General features: G+C 43.7%; 2 protein-coding genes across 2 annotated transcripts; both read right to left on the bottom strand.

Moving 5' to 3' along the window:
- Positions 1-16,273: 16,273 nt before the first annotated feature.
- Positions 16,274-17,530, bottom strand: LOC112085340 (uncharacterized protein At3g60930, chloroplastic-like). Its single transcript, XM_024154546.1, has 4 exons — positions 17,240-17,530; positions 17,122-17,185; positions 16,437-17,020; positions 16,274-16,366 (listed from the first exon to the last, which is right to left on the bottom strand). The coding sequence occupies exons 1-4, from the start codon at positions 17,528-17,530 to the stop codon at positions 16,274-16,276; spliced, it is 1,032 nt and encodes a 343-aa protein (XP_024010314.1).
- A 4,726-nt stretch (positions 17,531-22,256) lies between these two features.
- LOC18014278 lies at positions 22,257-22,881 on the bottom strand. The gene has a single exon (XM_006397069.2). It carries the CDS (start codon positions 22,731-22,733, stop codon positions 22,470-22,472), a length of 264 nt encoding a protein of 87 aa, XP_006397132.1. The 5' UTR covers positions 22,734-22,881; the 3' UTR covers positions 22,257-22,469.
- Positions 22,882-26,158: the final 3,277 nt, after the last annotated feature.

Below are 26,158 nucleotides of genomic sequence, written 5' to 3'. Positions count from 1 at the left end.
GGCGAGCTAGGGTTGATGTCGCAAAAGAGTTTTAAATTTATTAACCCTGTGTCTGCAAGTGCACAGCTGTGCGTTGTAGTACTTAGGGTGTTGATCCACAGGGAGAGTTGTATTTTCTGCAGAAACTTCAAACTGGATTAGTAATCGAAGTCAAAGACCAATAGGGGTTTTTGTGGGGTTTGTGTGACACTGAAAACGAAAAAATAAAACACGACTAAGACTCTACTAAAACGAATGTTGGGCTGACAGGGATATCTCAGGGGATATTCGATTCATGCTAGGGTTCTAAAGCTCATAGGTGGCGATTTAGACTTCTCCGGTGTACTCTAATCGATGTTTGTTGGCATTTCCAATTAGCTTCTGGGCGATTTATCTTCATCTATTTTCTGAGATCTGCATGGAACTGGGATAGACATATTTATGATTAACCAACTCTCGTCATCTTAATCAACTACTCACTTACCTCGGCAATCAACTCTCGCTCTCATGCCGCGAATAAGATCATGAATGAGACATTGAATTTGTCTGCTCACATATTCTCTACAGGTAGCTCTTGACTCCTGTAGCGACTATGTTCTTCTGAAGCTATGTTCTGGCAATCTGATACAACACTCTCGTGGCTCTGATTCCTAGATTCAGTAGTTAGATCGCGAGTTTAACCACATGCATTATGAACAACTTAGAAGAGATGAGATCTAGAATATGTCTAAGAAAACAACAGCAATCCTAATCGAATATAAAGTCCCCTTCGATGGATCCCTTAAAACCAACAACTAAATTACTCTGACATTATTAAAGAAAGCATAAGCAAGGAAATAGATAGCATAAACTGAATAGATGAAAAGAAACAACAAGGGTTCAAGAGAAGAATCTCTATCTCCTTAACCTAAACCTAAGAAACAAAAGTTGGGTGCCTCCCTATCAAAGGGAAAGGAGCACGCACCCCAAAATTAGGTTTTCTAAAATACATATTTATAGGTCTACAAGTGTTTCTGGTCGTCCTTAGGGATTTCTATGAAGAGAGAATGAGTTAGGCTTTAAAACAGGCTATTGGGCCATTTATGGGCTTGTCGCAGAATTGGGCTCTCCAAGCCTGGTAAATGCAGGTCCACCGTGGGTGAAGGCTCTGAGGCGCGGCCAGGCTAGTTTTCACCGCGGTGACGAGCTCCTGGACCGCGGTGGTTGGTCTATGATGCCCAAACTCCATTCTTCCTCTTGCTTCTTTTGCGAGACTGCAGAACATGTCTTCAGTAAATTGGAAATAATTTATGATCCAACCGTTAGATTTTTTTGATTTTATTTTCATTGGAAATCTGGCTGTGTCCTCTATTTTGTGTCCAAGTTTGAGCTTGATCAGATGTTGAGAAGGTCTTCATCGGATGTGAAACTTCTGACGGTCCGAAATTGGCCAAAAGTAGATTTTTCTCCAATTTGCATTGTTTTTGTCTAATTAACCTGAAAAGTTTTTTAAAACTCCAAAATATGGAAAACACTTATAAAACCTTTAACACCTGCATAAGATACTGAAAGTGATGAAAAAGACATTTTGATATTTGAAATCCTCTTTTTCTTTTTAAAATATGTTTTTCCTAAGAAAAATTTATTTTAAAAGTTTTTAAGGACGTACATGGACGTTAACAAGAAGAGATGCCATTGTTGTTCTTATTGAATCTCCTTGAAGAGATACCAGTACAGACCATTTGCACAAAAACTTGCATAACCTCTTGCTCAATGTTCCAGTATTTTATTTTCTAACTCCATGAGATTGGTGACTCAAACAGCTTCAACTTTGATGAAGGGCCCGAATGCTTCCGGGAAGAGCAAGGCTCCCGTCTCGCCGATTCTTTAATGTGCATCTGATTGGTCTAGCTGCGAGATTATTCATCTTCAAACGGTCATATCTTTCAGCCCACTGCTCCAAATCGTATGATTCCAAGTTTTCTAGAAAGATTACTTTATTTTCTACAAACGTTGTTAAGACACCAAAGTCTGAATCGAAGTGTAAGGCCTCTGTCTCAGGCAATCTTTCCAATGCGTTGTCAGGTGTAGGTTAGGCTGGCCGCGGGTGAGGAGATGGGTCGGCCGCGGGTCAAGGGGTCGTGGCCGCGGTACAGGTGAGGCTGGCTGTTGGTCAGGTCCTCGGGGCCGTGGTAAAACATTTTTTTTTTGTGTTTTGTGTTTTTTTTTTGAAAATCTGAAATTAAGAAAAAAAAAACATTATTGGAAAAAGAAAGAAAAACTAAAAGAAAACATACCTACAAAGGAATTGTCTCCTCCAGGATCAAAAACTAGTCTTGGAACTTCTCTGGGATATGAATCTTCAATGCTTTCTCCTTGTGACAAGTATTGAGGAGAGAGCCTTGAGGGCCATCTATGGTGCACTTTGGCTCCATTTGAGTCTTGATCACGTCCCATATGAGCAAAGATCAGGTGTGCATCAAAAGAAACCTTGTTGCACATTGAACTTCTTTGGTTGATGTTTTGATGAAGTGTGAAGGGTGGACCTTCTTCTATGACGTTTTCAGGGACCTTTGTAGCTCCTCCAGGATCAAAAACTGGTTTTTCTCCACTGTTTATGGTCAGGCAAAGAGAGTTCTTTGAATCCTTTCTCATCTCCATAACATGGAAATCATTAGGAACAAGACAATCTTCCACTTGAAGAGGCAAACTGGGTGTGAAACCTAATAGAGCTGAAGAAGAAAGATACCCAACGTGAATATAAATCATAGATGAAAAAGTTTTCGAAATACTTGTTCCCTCTAAGTTCTATTCTATGCTCTTCTTCAGGAGCTTCAATTCTTTCTTCTAGAGTTGCAACAAACTTAAGATGTTGCTCTTCTACCGACTTCACACGCTCAGAAAGATCATTAAACTTCTTGTTGAGTTTAATGTAGTTGGAATCAAGCTCCATACGAATGGCAGCAACAGGTTTAGCATGAGATTTATGCATCTGCTTCGTCATAGCATCAACTCGGCTAAGCTGGAGACTTAATTGATTATGCAGAAGACTTAAGCGATTAGACTCATCATCCTGGTCCAGAATTTGATGAGGAGAAAGGTGAGATGGTCGGTGGTTCACCATAGGGGGCGAATACACTTCATATCGGTAGTTTGATTTGCCATAGGTGTGAGAGTTTTGAGCAACACACAGGTTATAACACCCTCGCCCAATGATCTCATCTTGCTCCCTAGGAGAATACATGTTCCAGAATACCTGAAACAAAGAAAAACAATACAAAAAATTAAAAGAAAAAGGTGTCTAAGAGTCGGGTTTACGAACCTATGAAGTTTGGCAGAAGCAAGAACGAATCTCTCCCCGGCAACGGCGCCAAAAACTTGATGCGAGCTAGGGTTGATGTCGCAAAAGAGTTTTAAATTTATAAACCCTGTGTCTGCAAGTGCACAGCTGTGCGTTGTAGTACTTAGGGTGTTGATCCATAAGGAGAGTTGTCTTTTCTGCAGAAACTTCAAGCTGGATTAGTAATCGAAGTCAAAGACCAATGTGGGTTTTTGTGGGGTTTGTGTGACACTGAAAACACTAAAATAAAACAAGACTAAGACTCTACGAAAACGAATGTTGGGCTGACAGGGATATCTTAGGGGATATTTGATTCATGATAGGGTTCTAAAGCTCATAGGTGGCGATTTAGACTTCTCTGGTTTACTCTAATCGATGTTTGTTGGCATTTCCAATTAGCTTCTGGGCGATTTATCTTCATCTATTTTCTGAGATCTGCATGGAACTAGGATAGACATATATATGATTAACCAACTCTCGTCATCTTAATCAACTACTCACTTACCTCGGCAATCAACTCACGCTCTCATGCCGCGAATAAGATCATGAATGAGACATTGAATTAGTCTGCTCACATATTTTCTACAGGTAGCTCTCCACTTCTGTAGCAACTATGTTCTTCTGAAGCTATGTTCTGGCAATCTGATACAACACTCTCGTGGCTCTGATTCCTAGATTCAGTAGTTACATCGCGACTTTAACCACATGCATTATGAACAACTTAGAAGAGATGAGATCTAGAATACGGCTAAGAAAACAACAGCAATGCTAATCAAATATAGAGTCCCCTTCGATGGATCCCTTAAACCCAACAACTAAATTACCTGACATGATTAAACAAAGCATAAGCAAAGAAATAGATAGCATAAACTGAATAGATGAAAAGAAACAGCAAGGGTTCAAGAGAAGAATATTTATCTCCTTAACCTAAACCTAAAAAACAAAAATTGGGTGCCTCCCTATCAAAGGGAAAAGAGCACGCACCCCGAAATTATGTCTTCTAAAATACATATTTATCTACAAGTGTTTCTGGTCGTCCTTAGGGCTTTTTATGAAGAGAGAATGAGTTGGGCTTTAAAACAGGCTATTGGGCCGTTTATGGGCGGGCCGCAGAATTGGGCACTCCAAGCCTGGTAAATTCAGGTCCACCATGGGTGAAGGCTCTGGGGCGCGGCCAGGATGGTGTTCACTGCGGTCACGAGCTCCTGGACCGCGGTGGTTGGTCTGTGATGCCCAAACTCCATTCTTCCGCTTGCTTTTTTCGCGAGACTGCAGAACATATCTTCAGTAAATTGGAAATAACTTATGATCCAACCGTTAGATTGGTTTGATTCTACTTTCATTGGAAATCTGGTTGTGTCTTATATCTAGTGTCAACGTTTGAGCTTGATCAGATGGTGAGAAGGTCTTCATCGGATGTAAAACTACTGACGGTTCAAAATTGGCCAAAAGTGGATTTTTCTCCAATTTTCATTGTTTTGCCTAATTAACCTGAAAAGTCTTTTTAAACGCCAAAACATGGAAAACACTTACAAATATTTTAAAACTGATTGAAAACACTTGCATAAGATACTGAAAGTGATCCATAAATATGGCCAAAATCAGGTGTTATCAACTCTCCCAGACAGACTCTTTAAAATGTAAATAAAAAGAAAAATAAAACAATTCCTAAGTTTCTGACTAGATTTAAAAGACAAAAATAACTAAAGGACTTAAAACAAAACCTGCAAAACAAAGAAGAGGAAAACTCGTGAGTTTTAAAACTTAAATAAGTTAAACACTCACCTTGGTGTCATTTTGACACTTAGTCGTTGGCAGTTTCAATGATGAAGATCATGCGAGCTCCTTGTATCTTTAGTAAAAGCCACTCTGTTGTTGGTGTAGGCGTGATGCTTGTGTCTTCTTGCTCCTCAAGCTCTTGGCTCCTCTCTAGTTGATCTCCATCTTGAATAAGTAGCATCTTCTTCTCGGATATTCCCATTGCAACTTGGTTAAGAAGAGGCTGGTCGATGCTAAGTTGATCAATGCCTTTGGCGATGTCTTCTAGGCTGCTTTGATTGATCAAGGTGTCCATAGCAGTGTTAAACTCTTCTCTCAGCTTCCTTAGTCCTGATCTTTTCCTTGGTGGGTTCTTCATTGTTGGAAAAGTATCTTTAGGGGCCATGTCCTCATCATTCCCTCCCTCTTGAGAGAGTTCTGGCCTCAGAACTATTTCACCTGCATAAAAAGGAGAAAGATCAGCTACATTGAAACTTGGTGAAATGTGTAACTCACCTGGCTGGTCTAGTTTGTAGGCGTTGTTGTTGATGCACTCCAAGACTTTGAATGGTCCATTGCCGCGAGGTATGAGCTTTGATTTTCTTTGGTTTGGAAACCTCTCTGGCCTCATATGAATCCAAACCCATGCCAATCTCCTGGTTCGAAGATGAGCTCCTTTCGGTTCTTCTCAGCTTGGTTCTTGTATTGAGATGTCTTCTTTCCAAGTTATCCTTGGTCTTTTGGTGGAGCTTCTTGATGACCTCGGCTTTGTTTTCTCCATCTTGGTTTGTGAACTCAATTGGTGGCAATGGCTTTAGATCAAGATGCGTTTCTGGCTTAAATCCATACACAATCTCAAAGGGTGAAAGCTTAGTTCCTGAATGGGTGGCATGGTTATAAGAAAATTGAAAATAAAGAATGCAATCTAGCCAATTCTTTAAATTGTTACTGACTGTGGCCCTTAAGAGGGTGGACAAGGTGCGGTTCACCACCTGAGTTTGTCCATCGGTCTGACGATGACAAGTGGTGGAGAAGAGCAATTTGGTGCCGAGATTCCTCCACAAAGTCCTCCAGAAGTGACTCAAAAACTTGGTGTCTCGGTCTGACACAATGGTGCGAGGTAAGCCATGTAGGCGCACCACCTCCTTGAAGAAAAGATCAGCAGTTTGTGAGGCATCATTTATTTTGGCACAACGAATGAAGTGTGCCATCTTTGAGAACCGATCCACCACAACAAAGATTGAATCCCTGTTTCTTATCTTTGGCAATCCTAAAACAAAGTCTATAGATATATCAACCCAAGGTTTGTTAGGAATTGGCAAAGGCATATAGAGTTCGTAGGGATGTGACCTGGATTTGGTTTTAAGGCATATGATGCATCTTGAACGAATCCGTTCCACGTCTCTCTTGAGGTGTGGCCTGAAGAAATGCTCAACTAGAACACTTAGAGTCTTGTCCACTCCAAAATGCCCCATCAAGCCTCCTCCATGAGATTCTTTCATTAAGAGTTCTCTCATCGAACTCTGTGGGATACACAAACGTTTATCTCTAAATAAAAAGCCATCATGTAAGTAAAATAAACCAAATACTCCTTTTTGGCATTCTTGGAAGATGTCACTGAAGTCTGGATCATCTTCATAGCTCTCTTTGATGTGCTGAAACTCCATTACTTTTTCCTCCATAGTGTTGATGATCGTATATCTTATAGATATAGCATCAGCGACTATGTTCTCATTTCCCTTCTTGTATTTGATGATGCAGGGAAAAGCTTCTACAAACTCTAGCCATCTTGTGTGCCGTCTCTTAAGCGTTGTTTGGCCCCTCAGATGCTTGAGTGTTTCATGATCAGTGTGTATGACGAATTCCTTGGCCAACAAGTAATGTTGCCATGTCTCCAATGATCGCACCAGTGCATACACTCTTTGTTGTAGGTGGGATAGTTCAGGGCAGCTCCAGTAAATTTCTCACTGAAGTAAGCCACAGGTCTGCCTCCTTGCCTGAGTACTTCTTCAAATTCAATCTCAAAGTTTTTATCAAAATCAGGTAGAGTTAAAACTTAAACGATCCTTGAGGGTTCGAAATGATTTCTTCTGTGCCGGCCCCCATGAGAACGCCACATCTTTCTTAACAACAGCCGTGAGAGGAGCGGCCAAGGTGTTGAAATAATTGACAAACCGCCGATAAAAGCTTGTTAGTCCATGGAAGCTCCGAAAATGTCCAATGCTTGTTGGAGCTGGCCACTCTTGTATTGCTCTCACCTTCTCCTGATCTACCTGTAGACCCTGTGAACTCACAACAAATCCTAAAAACACAAGCTCATTAGTGCAAAAGGTGCACTTCTAAAGGTTCGCATAAAGACCCTCTTTACGAAGAGTCTCTAGAACTTGCTCAAGGTGATGAAGATGGTCACTAAAACATTTGCTGTAAATAAGTATGTCATCAAAATACACTACTACAAACTTACTGATATATGCCCTCAAAACATGATTCATGGGCCGCATGAATGTGCTTGGAGCATTAGTGAGGCCGAATGGCATAACAAGCCATACATATAGACCTTCCTTGGTCTTGAAGGCTGTTTTCCACTCATCTCCTTCCTTCATTCTCACCTGATGGTAGCCACTTCGAAGATCCACCTTAGAGAAGACCTTGAACCATGTAACTCGTCCAACATTTCATCTAGCCTCGATATTGGGTGGCGATACTTGATGGTGATGTTGTTTATGGGCCTGCAATCTAAGCACATTCTCCATGTACCATCTTTCTTGGGAACTAAACAGGTACCGCACATGGGCTAAGACTATCCCTGATGTAACCTTTAGACATGAGATCTTGAATCGGTTTCTCTAGTTCCTTAGACTCGGTGGGGTTCATGCGATAAGCTCCACGGTTTGGTAGGGCAGCTCCTGGCACCAGATCGATTTGATGCTCTATTCCTCTTATGGGTGGCAGTCCAGCTGTTATCTCCTCTGGAAACACATCTTTGAAACTGTCTAACAAAAAGGTCATCTTGGGTGGTAGCTCTTGTTCATTAGAACCTGAAAGTAACCCTTCTTTGAAGATCATTAGTAGCACAAGGGTGTTATGTTGTAAGGCTTTAGAGACAGTGGTAGGAGTAACAAACAGATTAGTACTACTTACCTTGGAGTCCTTAGCAAATTACATTTACATTTCATGGACTTCTGTAGGCGTGAGGGGTGCTAGCTGAAAATTTCTCTTGTCATGAGTGAATGAGTAGTGGTTTGTTCGGCCATTGTGCTTTGTCTCTTTGTCAAACTGCCATGGCATCCCCAATAACAAATTCCCCACTTTCATTGGCACAACATCAAATATAACTCGATCATTGTATTTGCCCACACTAAAAGGAATGGTGACTTGCTCGGAGATTCTCATCTTGGTGTCATCATTGAACCATCTTCGTCGGTATGGCTTTGGATGCTTTATCGTGTCGAGACCTAGCTTGTCAACCATGAACTTACTAGCAACGTTAGTACAAGAGCTTCCATCTATAGTGAGACTACATACCTTGCCATTCACGGTACATCTTGTATGAAAGATGTTTTCTCTTTGAACCGTATCCGGGTCTACTTGAGCACTCAAGGCTCTTCTGATGACTAGCATATCTTCTGTATCTGGGTATTCTATCTCGGATTCTTGATCAGCTGGCTCCTCATCATTGGGCTCATATTGAGACTCATAGTCTCCGGTTGGTGTTAAGATCATAACCCTTTGATTTGGACACTCTCTCGCCATATGCCCTCGCCCCTGAAATTTAAAATAAATGACATCTCTGGCTCGTGAAGTGCTAGGGAACTTACCTGCTTCTAGCCGACACCTTAGAGTTGTCTTTGAAGTTGTCAGGTGGTGTTTTCTTGAACCGTGAGTCACTCTCCACGGATTTTCCTTTGTCAAACAGTTTAGGTGGCTGTGGAGCCCAAGTGTTGTTGTTTCTTGCTCAATTGGTGGTAGTGATCTTGTCTTTGATGTGTTGCTCCGCTTGAATAAAGAGATGTAAAAGATCACTCATGTCGTGATATGGATGTCTCTCCACCTTTCTAGCTATTTGGTGTTGGGGTCGGTTTCATCTCAACCGATTTAAACCATTTCAAGAATAAATTAACCATCGGGAAAGCCGATTTGACAAGGGCCGAACCCCCACATAGGAGGAGTAGGCCGAGCTGTACCCAATATTACAGATGGGCCGAGCCGTGAGGAGGCGATGGGCGAGCCGTGCAGGAGAGAAGATAGGCCGAGCCATACACAAGTGAAGATGGGCCAAGCTGTGCAAGAAGGAGAATGGACCGAGCCATTACCTTTCGCAATTGGGCCGAGCTGATTCTCCCGAGATGGGCCGAACCAAAGCCTTGAAGGACGAAAGCCCATAAAAACCCTAGGCGACGCCTTGAGGCGGTGGCCACACGAAGCGATAAGGAAATATTCCTAAAATCTCTCCCGAGATTCTCGGCTGTGCGGTTTAAGAAGTTAGTATAAATAGGAGATTTACACGATTCATTATGTAACTTTTTGCAACCCTAAGCAATAAAGACTAAATACTTTCACATCAATAAAAACCCTCCTTCGATCTTATTGTTCTTGCGATCACCCTAGAAATTTCGGATCCCTTAAGTTTTCCTTACAAATTTTTGGTTGTGCGAGTTTTGGCTCACATAATTTGGCGCCGTCTGTGGGGAAATCGAAACTTTCTTACTCTAAATCGACAAGACTTTAAGATCCGAAGAACATGGCGAGCAACACCCTCGACGATAACAACAACAACAACAACGATAACGGCGCGGAGAAGGACGCTACAGCATCAGGCACGACGACAGCGACAACCGAAACCCAAGAGGAGATGCGAAACATGATGGCTGCGTTGATGAAGAAGATCGACGAGCAGGACAAAAGAAACGAGGCGATTACAGAGAGGCTCGACGCGATGACAACCGAGCGATGACACCCGACTTGGAGAACCGGAATCCCCGATCCAATGGATGGAATCCAGAGACGTTTTGATTTCTCAACGCCTGCAGAAGCCTCGGGTAGCGGCGCAAGAAACCCCTTGGCTCCACCAATGTTTCGTCCCCTCGGCGAACAGACTCCAGCAGCAACCCGAATCAATATGATCGAGCCGCCTCCACTCTGTCGGAATTCAAGGCGACGAGCCGACGAAGAGGAGAACGACGCAATCGACGTGGACTCCCAACAAAACGATGGAACCACAACCTCGCAACAAAACGGCTCGGCTCGGCGGATAAGCCAAGAAGAGCTCGCCTCGGCACTGAACGGCATCCAGACTGATGAAGTCACCGACCCAGTTCGCGGTGACAACCCGATTGAAGAAGAAGGAAATCTCCAATGGATCGAGCAAGCAGAGCGCAAAGAAGAGCCGAGGAGAGAAGAACAGGAGCGACTGCGCCAATCAAAGGGAATGACTCACGCACAAACCCTCGAAATCAAAGAACTGCGAGCCTCAATGGCTCGGACAGTAGCCGAGATACGGGCCATGAAGTCTCAAGTGCATAACGCAACGAGTGCTGCGCCCGAGATCGATCGAATGCTTGAAGAAACCAATAGAACACCATTCACGGCGAGAATCACGAAGGCTTGGACTCCCAAGCCCGGGAAGGTGAAAATCCCATTTTACGAAGGAACGACCGATCCGAAAGCACACATCACTGCGTTTCGGATAGCAATGGGACGAGTTTTCACAAAGAATGCTGCCAAACTGACTGAGCGGGAAGTAGATGCCGGATATTGCTTACTCTTCGTGGAAAATCTCAAGGGAGCCGCGCTCGAGTGGTTTTCGAGACAGGAGCGCAATTTAATCGGCAGTTTCCAACAGCTCTCCGCTTTGTTCCTTAAACAATACTCGATGTTTATGTATAGAGGAACCTCTGATGCCGACCTGTGGACGCTATCCCAAGGACCGAATGAACCGCTTCGGGATTACATGGCAAGGTTCAAGGCGGTCGTATCCAAAGTAGAAGGAATAAGCGACAAGGCTGCACTCGAAGCTCTGAAACGGTCTTTGTGGTACAAATCCGAATTCCGACGGGAAATGGCACTCAACACGCCACAAACGATTCAAGATGCCTTGCATCGGTCGTCAAACTTCGTTGTAAACGAAGAAGAGATGAAGAATCTGGACGAGCACTACGAAGCAACTAATGCAGCGATCCAAAGCTCAATTTTGACGCGCCCCTCGAAGAAAGGTAATCCAACAACGCAACAACACAGAGCTCGGACGAACCTAGAAGCGGAGGTGCCCATAACTACTAAGTAGGCGCTGGACGCGGAAGAGGAGAGCCGCGCAACAACACTTGGGTAAGAAAGCCCACCAGCTACGACGAAAAAGCGTTCTGCGAATATCACCAGACCTACGGGCATTCAACGCCACAATGCCGAACTCTAGGAGCCAAACTCACGGCTAAGATGGCGGTAGGAGAGCTCCAGAACGTGGTGAATCTCAAAGACCTCATCCGTAGTGAACCAAAAAAGGGAACCAAGCCGAACGGGACGGCAAAACCCGTAATTCTACCCCGACAAGGCGAAAACGCCAAGCGTGACAGGAGTGGTGAACCCGGCCCGAGCCGAGACAAAAGATCAACATGATCATGGGTGGATCTCAATATTACCAAGACACGGTGTCTTCCATCAAGGCTTATCAACGCCGAGCCGAAGGAAAATTGGACAGAACCGACCGATATTCTGAATACAGTGATCTCCTTCGCCGAGGAAAAACGGCAGGAATAGATAGACTGCACAACGATCCATTGGTGATCGAATTGATGATCAGGGACCACGATGTAGCGAGGGTACTCATCGATACTGGGAGCTCGGTAGACGTCATTTTCAGGGAGACACTCAGAAGGATGAGAATCGATCTTTCCGAAGTGACGGCGATCCCCAAACCTCTGACCGGATTTTCAGGAGAAACAACGATGAATATGGGCACAATTAGGCTCCCTGTGGTAGCTGGCGGAGTCACTAGGATCGTCGAGTTCTGCGTCACCGATCACCCGGCAATCTACAATGTGATTATGGGAACTCCATGGATCAACGCGATGAGGGCAGTCCCTTCCACCTATCACCTCTGCCTCAAGTTCCCAACTCCAGCAGGCATCAAAACAATATGGGGAAACCAGAAGGAGTCGCGAATGTGTTGTTTGGCGGAACACAAGTTGAGGAACCCCGTCAACGACGCACGAGCAGACGTGGATCGCAAAAAATTGAAGACGGACCAAGAGCCTGCGAACGAGCTCTCGAAACTCTTATAGCAATTACAGATCGCGGAGAGCCGCGAAAAGCGCGCCAAGCCGGTATGCGATGCTGTGGACTCGGTGTGCATTGACGAGGCGTGTCCAGAACGACGCGTCGAAATCGGATCTAAGCTAGAAGAGCCTCTAAGAAGCGAGCTTTTCTCCCTCCTCAAGGAAAATATCAACACTTTTGCCTGGACGACAGAGGATATGCCAGGCATAAGCATCGACGTGACCTGTCACAAACTGAATGTAGACCCAACCTTCAAACCAATCAAGCAAAAAAGAAGGAAGCTCGGACCCGAACGAGCTAAAGCAGTTAACGACGAAGTGGAGAGATTGCTCAAAGTAGGATCAATCGCCGAGGCCAAATACCCGGACTGGCTTGCGAACCCGGTGGTTGTGAAGAAGAAGAACGGCAAGTGGCGGGTCTGTGTAGACTTCACTGACCTCAACAAGGCGTGCCCAAAAGATAGTTTCCCGCTACCACACATCGACCACCTCGTCGAAGCCACCGCGGGAAACAAGTTGTTAACATTTATGGACGCGTTTTCTGGTTACAACCAAATTCTGATGCATCCCGACGACCGGGAAAAAACGGCGTTCATAACCGATCGCGGAATCTACTGCTACAAAGTCATGCCTTTCGGACTCAAGAACGCAGAGGCAACATACCAACGGCTCGTCAATAAAATGTTCGCAGATCAGCTTGGAAAAACCATGGAGGTATACATCGACGATATGTTAGTCAAATCACTCGAGGAGAAAGATCATATCGCGCACCTACGAGAATGTGTTGAGCAGTTGAACAAACACAACATAAAACTAAACCCGGCGAAGTGTAGATTCGCGGTAACCTCGGGAGAATTCCTCGGCTACTTGGTCACTCACCGAGGCATTGAAGCGAATCCCAAGCAGATCAAGGCATTAATCGAGATGCCCTCTCCAAGGACAAAGCGAGAGGTTCAAAGGCTCACACGAAGAGTCGCTGCGCTAAACAGATTCATTTCTCGTTCTACCGACAAGTGTCTGCCTTTCTACAACACCCTTCGAGGAAACAAGAAGTTCGAGTGGGACGAGCGATGCGAATCAGCTTTCCAAGAGTTGAAGAGTTATCTGGCGAGCCCGCCGATCCTGTCGAAACCAGTTGAAGGAGAGCCTCTCTTCCTCTACATCGCCGTATCTGCTACAACTGTAAGTGGGGTGCTGATTAGAGAAGAGCGATCCAAGCAGAAACCCATCTTTTACGTCAGCCAGACACTGACGGATGCCGAGACCCGTTACCCCCTGATCGAGAAGGTCGCCCTAGCCGTCGTAGTATCGGCTCGCAAGCTGCGCCCGTATTTTCAATCACATTCGATTGTTATGCTCGCTACACTTCCGTTGCGCTGGATTCTACACAGCCCGAGCCAATCCGGGCGGCTCGCCAAATGGGCCATAGAGTTCAGCGAGTACGACAATGAGTATCGGAACAGGTCATCTGCAAAATCACAGGTGCTCGCAGATTTTCTCATCGAACTTCCGGCCGAGGTGACGATCGAGCCAACCCGAGACGAAATATGGATACTGCACGTCGACGGCTTGTCGTCTAAGCACAGGTCGGGAATAGGAATCGGTCTCACCTCTCCCACCGGGGAAATATTGGAGCAATCTTTTCGTCTGAATTTCCACGCCTCGAACAACGAAGCAGAATACGAAGCACTGATCGCTGGGATATGACTGGCGCAGGGAATCGGAGTTCGAAAGATAAGAGCCTTTTGTGATTCACAGCTCGTAGCATGTCAATTCAACGGGGAATACGAGGCGAAGGACGGACGAATGGGACCTTACCTCAAAGTGGTCTGAGATTCGGTGCAAAAGTTCGACGAGTTCGAGCTCACACGAATACCCCCAAGGTGAAAACACCTCGGCAGACGCCTTGGCGGCACTTCGACTTCAGATCCGGATCTCCGACGGACAATTCCAGTCGAATTCATCGAACGCCCTAGCATCGAAGAGGTAGAAGGAGTTCGGCTGATAAATCCTCCCGAGTAGGAACCAGAGGGCGGCGAGGCAATCGCTATGGACGAAGACGCCTCACCAGCCGAGCTGGAGTACGGCTGCGACAAAGAATGGCTCGGAGCCATCCGAGTATATATTGCCGATGGAGAAGTACCAACCAACAAGTGGGAAGCCCGCAAATTAAAAGCTCAGGTCGCGCGATACGTCCTCATCGATGGCGAGGTGTTTAAATGGAGATTTTCAAGACCACTCATGACATGCGTCGAGGGACCGGAGGCAAGAAAGATCATGCACGAAGTACACAGAGGCGCGTGTGGAAACCATTCTAGCGGAAGGTCACTCGCGATCAAGATAAAACGGCACGGTTACTTCTGGCCTACGATGGTCAAGAACTGAAATAAGTTTACAGCAAAGTGCGAGAAGTGTCAACGGCACGTGCCTACAATTCACCAACCTACCGAGCTGTTGTCATCGATCTCGTCACCTTATCCTTTCATGAGATGGTCGATGGATATAGTCGGACCTCTACATCGATCGAAGCAGAAGCGCTTTCTGCTAGTCCTCACGGATTATTTTTCTAAGTGGGTCGAAGCCGATTCCTACGCGAGCATAAAGGACGCTCAAGTCGAACACTACGTCTAGAAAAATATCATATGCCGACACCGAGTCCCCTACGAGATAGTCACCGATAACGGATCCCAGTTCATCTCAACGCGTTTTGAAGCTTTCTGCGAGAAATGGAAAATCCGTTTGAGCAAATCTACGCCAAGATATCCTCAAGGGAACGGACAAGCTGAAGCAGCCAACAAGACGGTCTGAAAAAGAGGCTCGACGCCAAGAAGGGACGACGGGCAGACGAGCTCAAAGGAGTCATTTGGTCGCATCGGACAACTCCGCGCCGAGCCACCGGAGAAACTCCATTCGCTCTAGTCTATGGAGCGGAATGCGTGATCCCCCCCGAGGTGGATTTCCCAGGTATTCAATGAAGACTTCTACCGGGACAAGAGGGCTTGAACACCTAATGATGCTGGACGAACTCGATTTGGTCAACGAAAAGCGCGACCAGGCTCTAATCCGAATCCAAAACTACCAACAAGCGACGGCGAGATACTACAACAAAAATATCCGAAGTCGAAGATTTAAAAAAGGAGAGCTCGTTCTTCGAAAAGTTTTCCAAAACACTGCCAAGAAGAATGCAGGAAAGCTCGGAGCAAATTGGGAAGGACCTTACAAGATTACAAAAGTAGTTCGCCCAGGAGTCTACGAACTTGCGACGGTAGCTGACGAAGCAATTCCAAGATCATAGAATGCAATGCACCTGAAGAAGTATTATCACTAAGGCTACAACACGATCAACATGAACTACGGGACGGCTTGATCCCTGCAAAGGGTACGTAGGCAGCCCGTCCTCGGATGGGTTCAGCTGTCTAAAAAGGGGGAGGGGGAGTGGGTACGTATACACATACCTTCATTTAACTCTACAATTTTAGCTCGTCTTCCATCTCTAGGATCATTGCCACTTCGGCCAATTTTCATTCGTTTTAAATCAGCTACTTATTTCATGTTCGCCTCGGATTTTTTAATTCGTTTATTCGTCACTTCGGCAAGTTATCATCATTAATGTACACTTCTCCTAGACTTTTACTTATCCTTGCATTCACTTCGGCAAACTAAGTCTCCAAACACCTCGCCTCGTTGCTGGCCACAGCGAGGCAACAGTCACAAAGTCCTCTAAATGGACTTTTAACCACCTTTCCTAGGACGAGGGTGCAAGTTACATCCTCTATGGATTAAAAGCAAGCGTGCTATACAAATTTAAGACCAAAAACGTATCGGTCACCACGGTTTGTCATCGCACACGAGATTGTAAGTCGAGACTACATCGCTTTCTCTAAAACCGAAACGAACTCTTAAAACCCGGCTAAACAAGGCATTCTTCGCACGCTTGACCTTAGCGTCAAACAAGGCATCCTTGGCCTCGATACGCCAAGGATGCCTTGGACAGGTCCGCCTCGTACTCAGCCATCAGCTCGTTTATGGCCGCTACAAACTGCAAAGAATACTACGCGTTAAACACTTAGTCAGAATTTAATAAAATAAGGAGAGTAAGCGGACAATACCTTGGTGCCGCGCTGTGCCATCGCACCATAGGACCTTGGCCTCCTAAGCTTCTCAGGAGGAAGACGCGTGTTAGCATTGTTGACACGCGAGAACTTCACCGCCGAAGCGTCTGGGTCGTCGACATCCAATTGCGCGAAAGCGGGATCTCCGGAAGCCAGTTTGCGTTTCTTTTTAGGCGGCTCATCTTTCTGAACAGCCACGCTTTTCCCTTTATCAGCGGCCGAACGTTTTCGGCCGGAATTGTGCTTCTGAAGATGCGAAGCCGGGGATCTCGACGACTTCGGAAGAGTCACGATAGCAGAGTTGGAAGGAGTTTTACTCCGCGCCGCGGAGTCATCTTTGGGCGCCTCAAGAATGATTTCACCCGGTTCCACCTCGGGCGCCACTTCTTTCTCGTTCACCTCGGCAACGTTCGCCCCCACAGCTCGGGACGTGCCCTCACCATCACGGCTCGGCAGAACATCTTGAGGAACAGCCTCGGCCTCCGTTTGATCCGCCTCAGCGGCTCGTCTCGCAGCTTCTTCTTCTTCACGCCTCTTTTTATCTCTAAGAGTAATGATCACCATTTTCTCCCTTGTGTCTCCTGAGGAATTTGAAGACGAAGAGCTAACAGGAACTCCGGCAAGAATGGCTCGCGCTCTTTCCACTCTCTCGAATGTAAAATGCTTCCTCCAATTAACTCACCGAGCCGCAAGAGAATCTCGGACAACAAAGAGGTCGTCGGGAACTGGGGGAAGAATGTTCCGAACTGCAAAAACAACACGAAAACAATCAGCTCAGTAAGGGAAGATTATATGATAACAGTTCCGAGCCGGGGCAAAGCTTCGGATCGGCTACCAAGTGGTCCCCAGGCGGTCTTGGTTTTTTGAACGTAATCCTCGCCAACTGACGCCTCGTTCACCAAGACATAGAAAAAGCGCTCGGTCCAAAACTGATCCTTGCTTGGAAAACCACCTATGATCCGGCGATTGGACTTGTTGGAGATATAAAATCTGTCTCCCTTCGGAGCTTTTCTGATCTCCAACAAGTTTAGCTGGTGATTCGGTTCAATATCGAGCCCGCATTCAAAGCTTCGAACCAGAATGCCGATCATGTGTCACAGACCCCTCGACATAATCTGCCCGATCGAGATCCCATGTTTCCAGAAGTACTCAAGGATAACTCCGGGGATCGGAAACCAGAGAAAACAAAGCTCAAAGAACGCCTCGTACAGAGTGAAGTGATTCTCAAGGGGTTTGTCAGCTCGGTCATTCTTTTCTGGAAGGACGAATTCTACCGCCTCGGATATCCCGAAACGACATCTCAACGCCTCGAGTGAGTCAGGGGAGGAGAGCGTAGAGCCGGGCGGGTCAGGTTTTTGTCTTTTCACTCGCTTTTGCTTCCCTTGCCCAGACGAAGAAGCACCTCGGAACGCCATGAGACGTTCTAATTCAAGCTTCGCCTCAAACAGATCAAAGGGAAATGCTTCCTCCTCAGCTTTCACTGCGGCATAATTAACATCTTCGTCATAAGCGGGACCCTGAGGGCGGCTCGTCGAAACCGACGGCTCGTTATCTGGAGAGCGAGCGCCTGACGGACTTGAGCGATTCGACGCCTCGTCGCTTTCGGATGAACGGTTGGAAGGGCTCGGCGAGATAGATTCCTCGGAGGATCCTGTTACACCTCTCACCTCGGCGTCTACACGATCGGCTCGTAGTTAAAGAGTTAATCTAATGAATCGTTGGAATGGTTCGACATGATTTACAGCTGGTACGGAAAATACAATACTACGCAGCCAACTTTCGTCGGAAAAAGATCTGAGGCGGCGGAGACCTCGGAACCCTAGCCGGAAAATAAATAAACTAGAGAGAGAAAGAAGATAGAAGGGAGAGCTACCTTTTAGTGAAAACGAATGGGTCTGAAGATTATGAGGAGGAACGAAGGAGCTCACCTATTTATAGAACAACCGAAGCGCGTGAAGTCCGCATGGACCTCGAGATGGCACAAAGGTGTTCAATTAGGGCGCGTGAAGTCCGTGGCGAATGCAAAACCTCATGGCGCGTCCGTCACACACGCCAACACTCAAGATGTCTTGGAAAAGAACTAACAGCCGCTAAATGTTTCCCGTGCGGAGCTGTCCAGGTAAACCGAGCCCACAACACAGCTATGGTTATCTGAGAATATCTTATCAAGCTGTGTGAACCAAACCGTGCTTTGTCGATACGGCTCGATAATTTCATAAGAACGCCTCGTCATTATCGTTAACACGAAACGGCTCGGCAACTTTATTAGCATAAAGGCCTCGTCGTTACCTTGAAACACGGCTCGGCATTATTAGCATAAAGGCCTCGTCGTTACCTTGAAACACGGCTCGGCATTATTAGCATAAACGCCTCGTCGTTACCTTGAAACTCGGCTCGGCATTATTAGCATAAAGGCCTCGTCGTTACCTTGAAACAAGGCTCGACATTATTAGCATAAATGCCTCGTCGTTACCTTGAAACACGGCTCAGCATTATTAGCATAAAGGCCTCGTCATTACCTTGAAAACGGCTCGGCATTATTAAGATAAACTCCTCGCCGTACCTTGAAACACGGCTCAGCGTTACTAACGAAAACGCCTCGCCGACACTTTGGAATACGGCTCGGAGCGACCTACGCCAGAATGCCTCGGCATAAACTCCGCCAGAACAGCTCGGTAATCTTGTCTCTGATACGTCTCGCCTATAATCATCCCACGACAAACTCGACTCGATGGTTAATTCCACAACTAGGAATGATAAATCTCGTCACTCTCACCTCTGAAACTGACGAGCTGGGGGGCTAACTGTTGGGGTCGGTTTCATCTCAACCAGTTTAAACCATTTGAAGAATAAATTAACCATCGGGAGAGCCGATTTGACAAGGGCGAACCCCCACATAGGAGGAGTAGGCCGAGCTGTACCCAATATTACAGATGGGCCGAGCCGTGAGGAGGTGATGGGCGAGCCGCGCATGAGAGAAGATAGGTCGAGCCATACACAAGTGAAGATGGGCCAAGCTGTGCAAGAAGGAGAATGGACCGAGCCGTTACCTTTCGTAATTGGGCCGAGCTGATTCTCCCGAGATGGGCTGAACCAAAGCCTTGAAGGACGAAAGCCCATAAAAACCCTAGGCGACGCCTTGAGGCGGTGGCCGCACGAAGCGATAAGGAAATATTCCTAAAATCTCTCTCGAGATTCTCGGCTGGGCGGTTTAAGAAGTTAGTATAAATAGAAGATTTACACGATTCATTATGTAACTTTTTGCAACCCTAAGCAATAAAGACTAAATACTTTCACAGCAATAAAAACCCTCCTTCGATCTTCCTGTTCTTGCGACCACCCTAGAAATTTCGAATCCCTTAAGTTTTTCTTACAAATTTTTGGTTGTGCGAGTTTTGGCGCACACATTTGGTCTTGTAATCCATCGAGAAATTGAGCCATGAGGGTCTCCTCGGTGTCAGCTAACTCAAGTCGGTTTCTGAGTTGCTCAGACTCCTTAAAATATTCCTCAACAGATCTATTTCCCTGCATCAACTTTCGAAACTTCTTTTGTAAGTCTCTATGAAAATGTGGTGGCGCATACCTCTTTCTCAAGCTGAATTTAATGGCGTCCCAACTAGTGATCTGTTTATAGTGGTGCCTCCTCCTTTCAGACTCGTCTCAATCCCACCATGACAATGCATGGTCGATTAGTTGAGCCGCATCAAAGACACCTTCTTCTGATCATTGTAAGAGTATTAATCAAAGATATGTTCCATCCTCCGATCCCACTCCAAGTAAGCTTCAGGATTTACCCTGCCAACAAAAGTAGGTGCAGTCAGTTTGATGTCATTGTGACTCTGTCGATTACCTTCACCATCACGGTTTCGGCCTTGATAGATTTAAACAAAGTAACAATGAAAGGAACAAAACACCAAGTAACAAGGAATTGAAAAGGATATATATCATCTGATGTTAGAACCTTTCAGCTCTGATACCAAACTGATATAAGATCAAGGGTGATGGTATGAATGTATCCAAATGATTGGTCAAGAGGCTCTCTTCACTTAGAGAATATATGGTCCAGTGTGGAGAGGTGGAACCCAAGCAATTGGCCAAGAGGCTCTCTTTGCTTAGATTGGTGTATGAACGGTGAACAAGTAACCAAAGGGGATCGATGTGACGCCACACAGCTGATGGAGGGGCTGTGATAAGTCGGTGAACTCAAGAACAAAGGGGAACCCACTCAGTGTTCAAGGACTCGGACAAGAGGCAGCTGCTCTAAGAAAATATGATCTTTATTGATTTAGGGTAAAAGGTTGTGTTGTACAATGCCGCATATGGGACTTTATAAACAGTCATTCGGCCTTGACCTTCTAGGGTCGACTCTAGACTCAAAAGGAAAAGAAACTTGTGTTGAACTCTTTAAAATGTAAATAAACGGAAAAGAGGAAACAATTCTAAAGTTTCTTACTCGATTTAAAAGACAAAATAACTAAAGGACTTAAAACAAAACCTGCAAAACAAAGAAGAAGGAAACTCGTGAGGTAATAAGTTAAACACTCACCTTGGTGTCGTTTTGACACTTAGTCGTTGGCAGCTTCAATGATGAAGATCATGCGAGCTCCTTGTGTCTTTAGTAGAGGTCACTCTGTTGTTGGTGTAGGCATGATGCTTGTGTCTTCTTGCTCCTCAAGCTCTTGGCTCCTCTCTAGTTGATCTCCATCTTTTATAAGTAGCATCTTCTTCTCGGATATTCCCATTGCTACTTGGTTAAGAAGAGGCTGGTCGATGCTAAGTTGATCAATGCCTTTGGTGATGTCTTCTAGGCTGCTTTGATTGATTAAGGTGTACATAGCAGTGTTGAAATCTTCTCTCAGCTTCCTTAGTCTTGATCTTGTCCTCGGTGGGTTCTTCATTGTTGGAAAAATATCTTTAGAGGCCATTTCCTCATCAATGTGTGTGTGCAGGCAGGGACATATGTGCTTCAAGCCACAATTTTATTTAGTAATTTAGGAGCCACGCTTAGAAATGTGATCATGTAAGTATATTGCAACTTCCATTGTCATCACATCCCACAGTTTGGTTAATATCATGGTTTGTGCTTTATTTTTTAGTTTTTTGTTTCTTTTTATTACTCAGTTTTAAATTTGAAATCTGAAAATCAATTTTAAGTAAAAATATGATAATAATAGTGTAATTTTATTAGTAACTAAATAATGTCTATAATGTTAGACATTATCATTTTTTACTTCAAATATTATTAGGCCACAATAATTTTTTAGCTATAAGCCACACAAAAATACGGGCGAGCACTGTGTGTGTGTAAAAGCCAGTGATGTATATAAATATTATGTTACTAGGAAAAAGGAGATAAAAATGCATGAGCTAGGTTTATGTCGGGTGTCCTTCCTCCATTAATCTCTAGAGAAAGCGTCCAATGTAACTTTCGTTATTATCTCAAAATATTTTTTTTACATAGAAATTTTGGGAAAGATGTTACAAAAATAAAAAAATTAAGACAAAAACACCAAGATATCACAAAAAGAAGAAAATAAAAATCGACAATTGCTTTAGGAAGAATTAATTAAAGTTGAGTGATGCTTCCTAAATATTTTGTGATATTTGGCGTGCTTGGAAATAAATGTGGAAGAAACACTCTCTCAGCGTATCAGATTAGATTGAATAGTTTTATTTGTTGAACAAAAAAAAGAATAGTTTTATTTATTAGACCGTATAAAAAGAAATTAAATAGTTTTTTGGATTCAGCCAATTAATTAGTTTTTGTAATAAGGAAAGATTTGCAGCTTTGGTTCCCCAACCTGCAAATTGTGAACATAGACAACGTCTGCATTTCCATTTGAGTAACACAAACCCCATACAAATCTTTAGAGACATTCACACACACACACACACACAAACATGCTTAATCTCACACAATTAATTTACATGTTAAATTTCGATATAATCTTAGAGTAATTAAAAAGAAAGAAAAAGAAGAAGTTTCATTATCAAAAAAAAAAAAAAGAAGAAGTTTAAAAGTGGACTAATCTAGACGTTGTACCGGATATTAGTATCATCACCAGAGAATTTGTTCTTGATCCATTTGAAACTGCTCTTGAGACTGTTCTTGAGCTTTTCCTCGGTGGCAAAAAGGTTATAAGAAGCGACTCTCTTCTTCCTCTTAATCTCAGGATCTGTGTTGATGCAAGGTCCATTGAAATTATAGGAGTTTGTGCGGTTCTGATCGTAACCGAATTCGTCAGTTGAGAAAGACGACGAATACTCCGTGTAAGACTTGCTTCCCTTCATCATCTTTAGGCTCTTTTCCTTTAATCTTTGTTATTGCAACTTCAAAGCAATTACTGTTTGCTCTCTCTCTCTCTCTCTCTCTCTCTCTCTCTCTCTCTCTCTCTCTCTCTCTCTCTCTCTCTCTCTCTCTCTCTCTCTCTCTCTCTCTCTCTCTCTCTCTCTCTCTCTCTCTCTCTCTCTCTCTCTCTCTCTCTCTCTCTCTCTCTCTCTCTCTCTCTCTCTCTCTCTCTCGGCTCTCTCTTGTTATAGCTTATGTGAGCAAAGTAGCTTACTACACTTCTCAAATGAGATTGGTTATAAATAAATGGAGGTAGCATGGTTTAGGTTTTAAACGTAAATGGAAATCAAAACCGAATCCATTGATTATCGTACCAAACCAATTAGTTTATATGATGATCATTTGCTATTGATCACTATAAAAATACAATTTTCAACTATACATGACTAAATAATTTTTTTAACATTGTTGATCACACATATGAACCTCAACCATTTTTGTTTTTGACTTTAGGTCAGACCAATTGGATCGGTTAAATCAAAACCGGGTTTAAAAACAATAGTGTAATGATGGTATGGGTGGGTGAGGTGGCAAAGCATGTGTGATGTTATAGTAGGTTACAGGATGGTGTAGCAAGAAATTATTATCTACTACCTTCTTTAAGTGTGGACCCAATTTTGAAGTCTATTTTTGCATGCCACCATCAATTGTTATGATTATACCAAAAGAAATTGTTCAAAAAATATTTCAATCTTGATATATCATACATATTGAACAAAGAACGGTTGATTATTTTTTCCCAATAAATGTAGTCAAATTCTCTATATCTAATATGGTAGGTATATACAGGAACATATATGAAATCCAATGATATTAAATTTCATATCATACACTTGGATCAATCGACTAAAAAGAAAAAGACAAAGTGGAGACAAGACTATATAGAGAAAGGACCCAACATGTCTAAAGCTGAATTGTCAAAATTAAATTTCATAAAAACAAATAACATAAAGTCGAACTCTTTTTTCTATATAGAAATTTGGATTTGATGAAGGATTAAATTTGAAAGCAATGACTCGGAATTCCACATATATTGGTTGTGGCCAAGTTGGTTCTATGTGGGGCTCTTAATAAGTTCTCTTCTAATTTGTTAAAAACAAAAGTTATCATGTCTTCATACGTTTTTAATGTCAAGTATATTTATATTCACACCCACTTTCTCTGTTTCCATGGATCATTAAATGTAATGTTTGGTTGGTAACCATTCAATGAATGACACGTCAATTGTCTATAAGTAATAATCAAATCATGATGGAGAATTGCATAGAAAACAATGCTTTTGTTCTTGGAAGGTAGTATCTCAAAAAGAAATTTTATGTTTTCTGGTAATAAACGAGATTAGAGATGTATAAAACATGGTGTAGAATGTATCTATAGAAAGGATAGATTAGTCAATAGTTAATCCATAATTCTCTGTTGTAATCACTATAAATATGTAATCTTTGTATCTAATGAATCTTTGTATCTTTGTAATCACTGCAACTAAGACATCTCAAGCAACTAAACTTTCTTTTTCTCCGCCGTCAGCCAAAAAGACGTCGACGAAAAGGAGGACCCGTCGAACTCGTAATCATCATTAATGTTGATATTCTTCTGGAATATTAGGGGACTCAACAAAGTACATAAGCATAATGTAGTTCGAAGTTGGTGTTTACAAAATAATTTCGAGTTTGGTGCTCTGTTAGAAACTCGGGTGAAGGAATCAAGGTCTGCGCTGGTTCTATCGTCAATGTTTCGTGGATGGTCTTTCATGAACAATTATGAGCATCACCGATTAGGACGAATTTGGATAGTTTGGAAGGATTGGGTTAGAGTTACTCCGTTTTACAAAACTTCACAGCTGATATCTGTTCTAGTGAAGCTTCCGACTGAGGAGAATGAGTTCCTGTGTACATTTGTCTATGCTTCTAACTTTGAAGATGAGAGGAAAGTGCTCTGGGATGATCTGAGGAGTCATTCAAGTTCTCCAATCCTGCGAAAGTTGAAATGGGTTGTCATGGGAGATTTTAATGAGATTATGGAAACAGAGGAGCGATCAAACTCGGATACTTATACGGGTTCTGATTCTGGTATGTATGATTTTCAAAATATGGTACGGGACTGTAGCCTTACTGACATGGGTTATCATGGACCCTTATATACTTGGGGCAACAAGAGGTTGAATGGTCTTGTCTGCAAGAAGCTGGACAGGGTATTGGTAAATGATATTTGGTTGATGAATTCTCCCTCTTCGTACAGTGTTTTTGAACCAGGTGGTTGCTCTGATCATCTCCGTTGTCGAGTATATCTAACTCCAGGTATTATCACCACAAGAAAGAAACCTTTCAAGTTTGCAAATGTGGTCACTTCTCTTCCGAGTTTCAAGACCAAGGTTGCGGAATACTGGGGTACTACCACACCTTTATATATCTCGACATCAGCTTTATATCTTTTCTCCAAGAAGTTAAAAGAACTTAAAGGGGCTATCCGTATTATATGCGTGAAAACTTGAATAATCTGTCGATGAAGGTGAAAGACAGTTTTGAAACACTGTGTGATGCGCAAGAGTTGACCATGGTACTGCCGACTACTGCTAATCAGGAGAGCGAAAAAGCAGCTCTTAAGCGTTGGGAACACATTTCAAAACTAGAGGAAGGCTACCTGAAACAGAAGTCTAAATTACACTGGCTTAATGTGGGAGATAGATGTACAAAGGCTTATCATTGTGCTATAAGAGTAAGGGCGGCCAAGAATGGAATAAGAGAGATCAGAACTCAGTCAGGGGTAATTGTTACAGGCCAAGAGGAGATAAAAGGAGAAGCAGTGAGATTTTTTGAAGGCTTTCTGAATACAGTTCCGCAGAATTTTCAACAAGTGGAAGAGGATTTCCTATCCGAGCTGCTGAATTTTAAGTGCTCGCCGATGGACAAAGATGTGTTAATCAGGGATGTGACAGAGAAGGAAGTTTATGATGTTTTATTTGCTATGCCTTGTGGTAAATCACCTGGACCAGATGGTTATACTGTTGAGTTCTATAAATCAGCTTGGCCGATTATTGGTAAGGACTTTGTGGTTAGCATTCAATCTTTCTTTGCTAAGGGTTTCCTGCCCAAGGGAGTGAACTCCACCATCCTTGCTCTCATACCGAAAAAAGAAGAAGCAACAGAAATGAAGGACTACAGACCCATCTCCTGCTGCAATGTCTTATACAAGGTCATATCTAAGATTATAGCAAATCGATTAAAGCTAATCCTACCCCTGTTTATAGCTCCAAATCAATCTGCCTTTGTAAAAGATAGACTTCTTATTGAAAATCTTCTACTAGCATCTGAGCTTGTGAAGGATTATCATAAGGAATCCATCTCTCCTCGCTGTACTATGAAGATAGATA

Source organism: Eutrema salsugineum, unplaced genomic scaffold (genome assembly GCF_000478725.1).
Source record: "Eutrema salsugineum unplaced genomic scaffold, Eutsalg1_0 scaffold_3, whole genome shotgun sequence".
NCBI lineage: Eukaryota > Viridiplantae > Streptophyta > Magnoliopsida > Brassicales > Brassicaceae > Eutrema > Eutrema salsugineum.
This window is presented reverse-complemented; position numbering and strand designations above follow the sequence as displayed.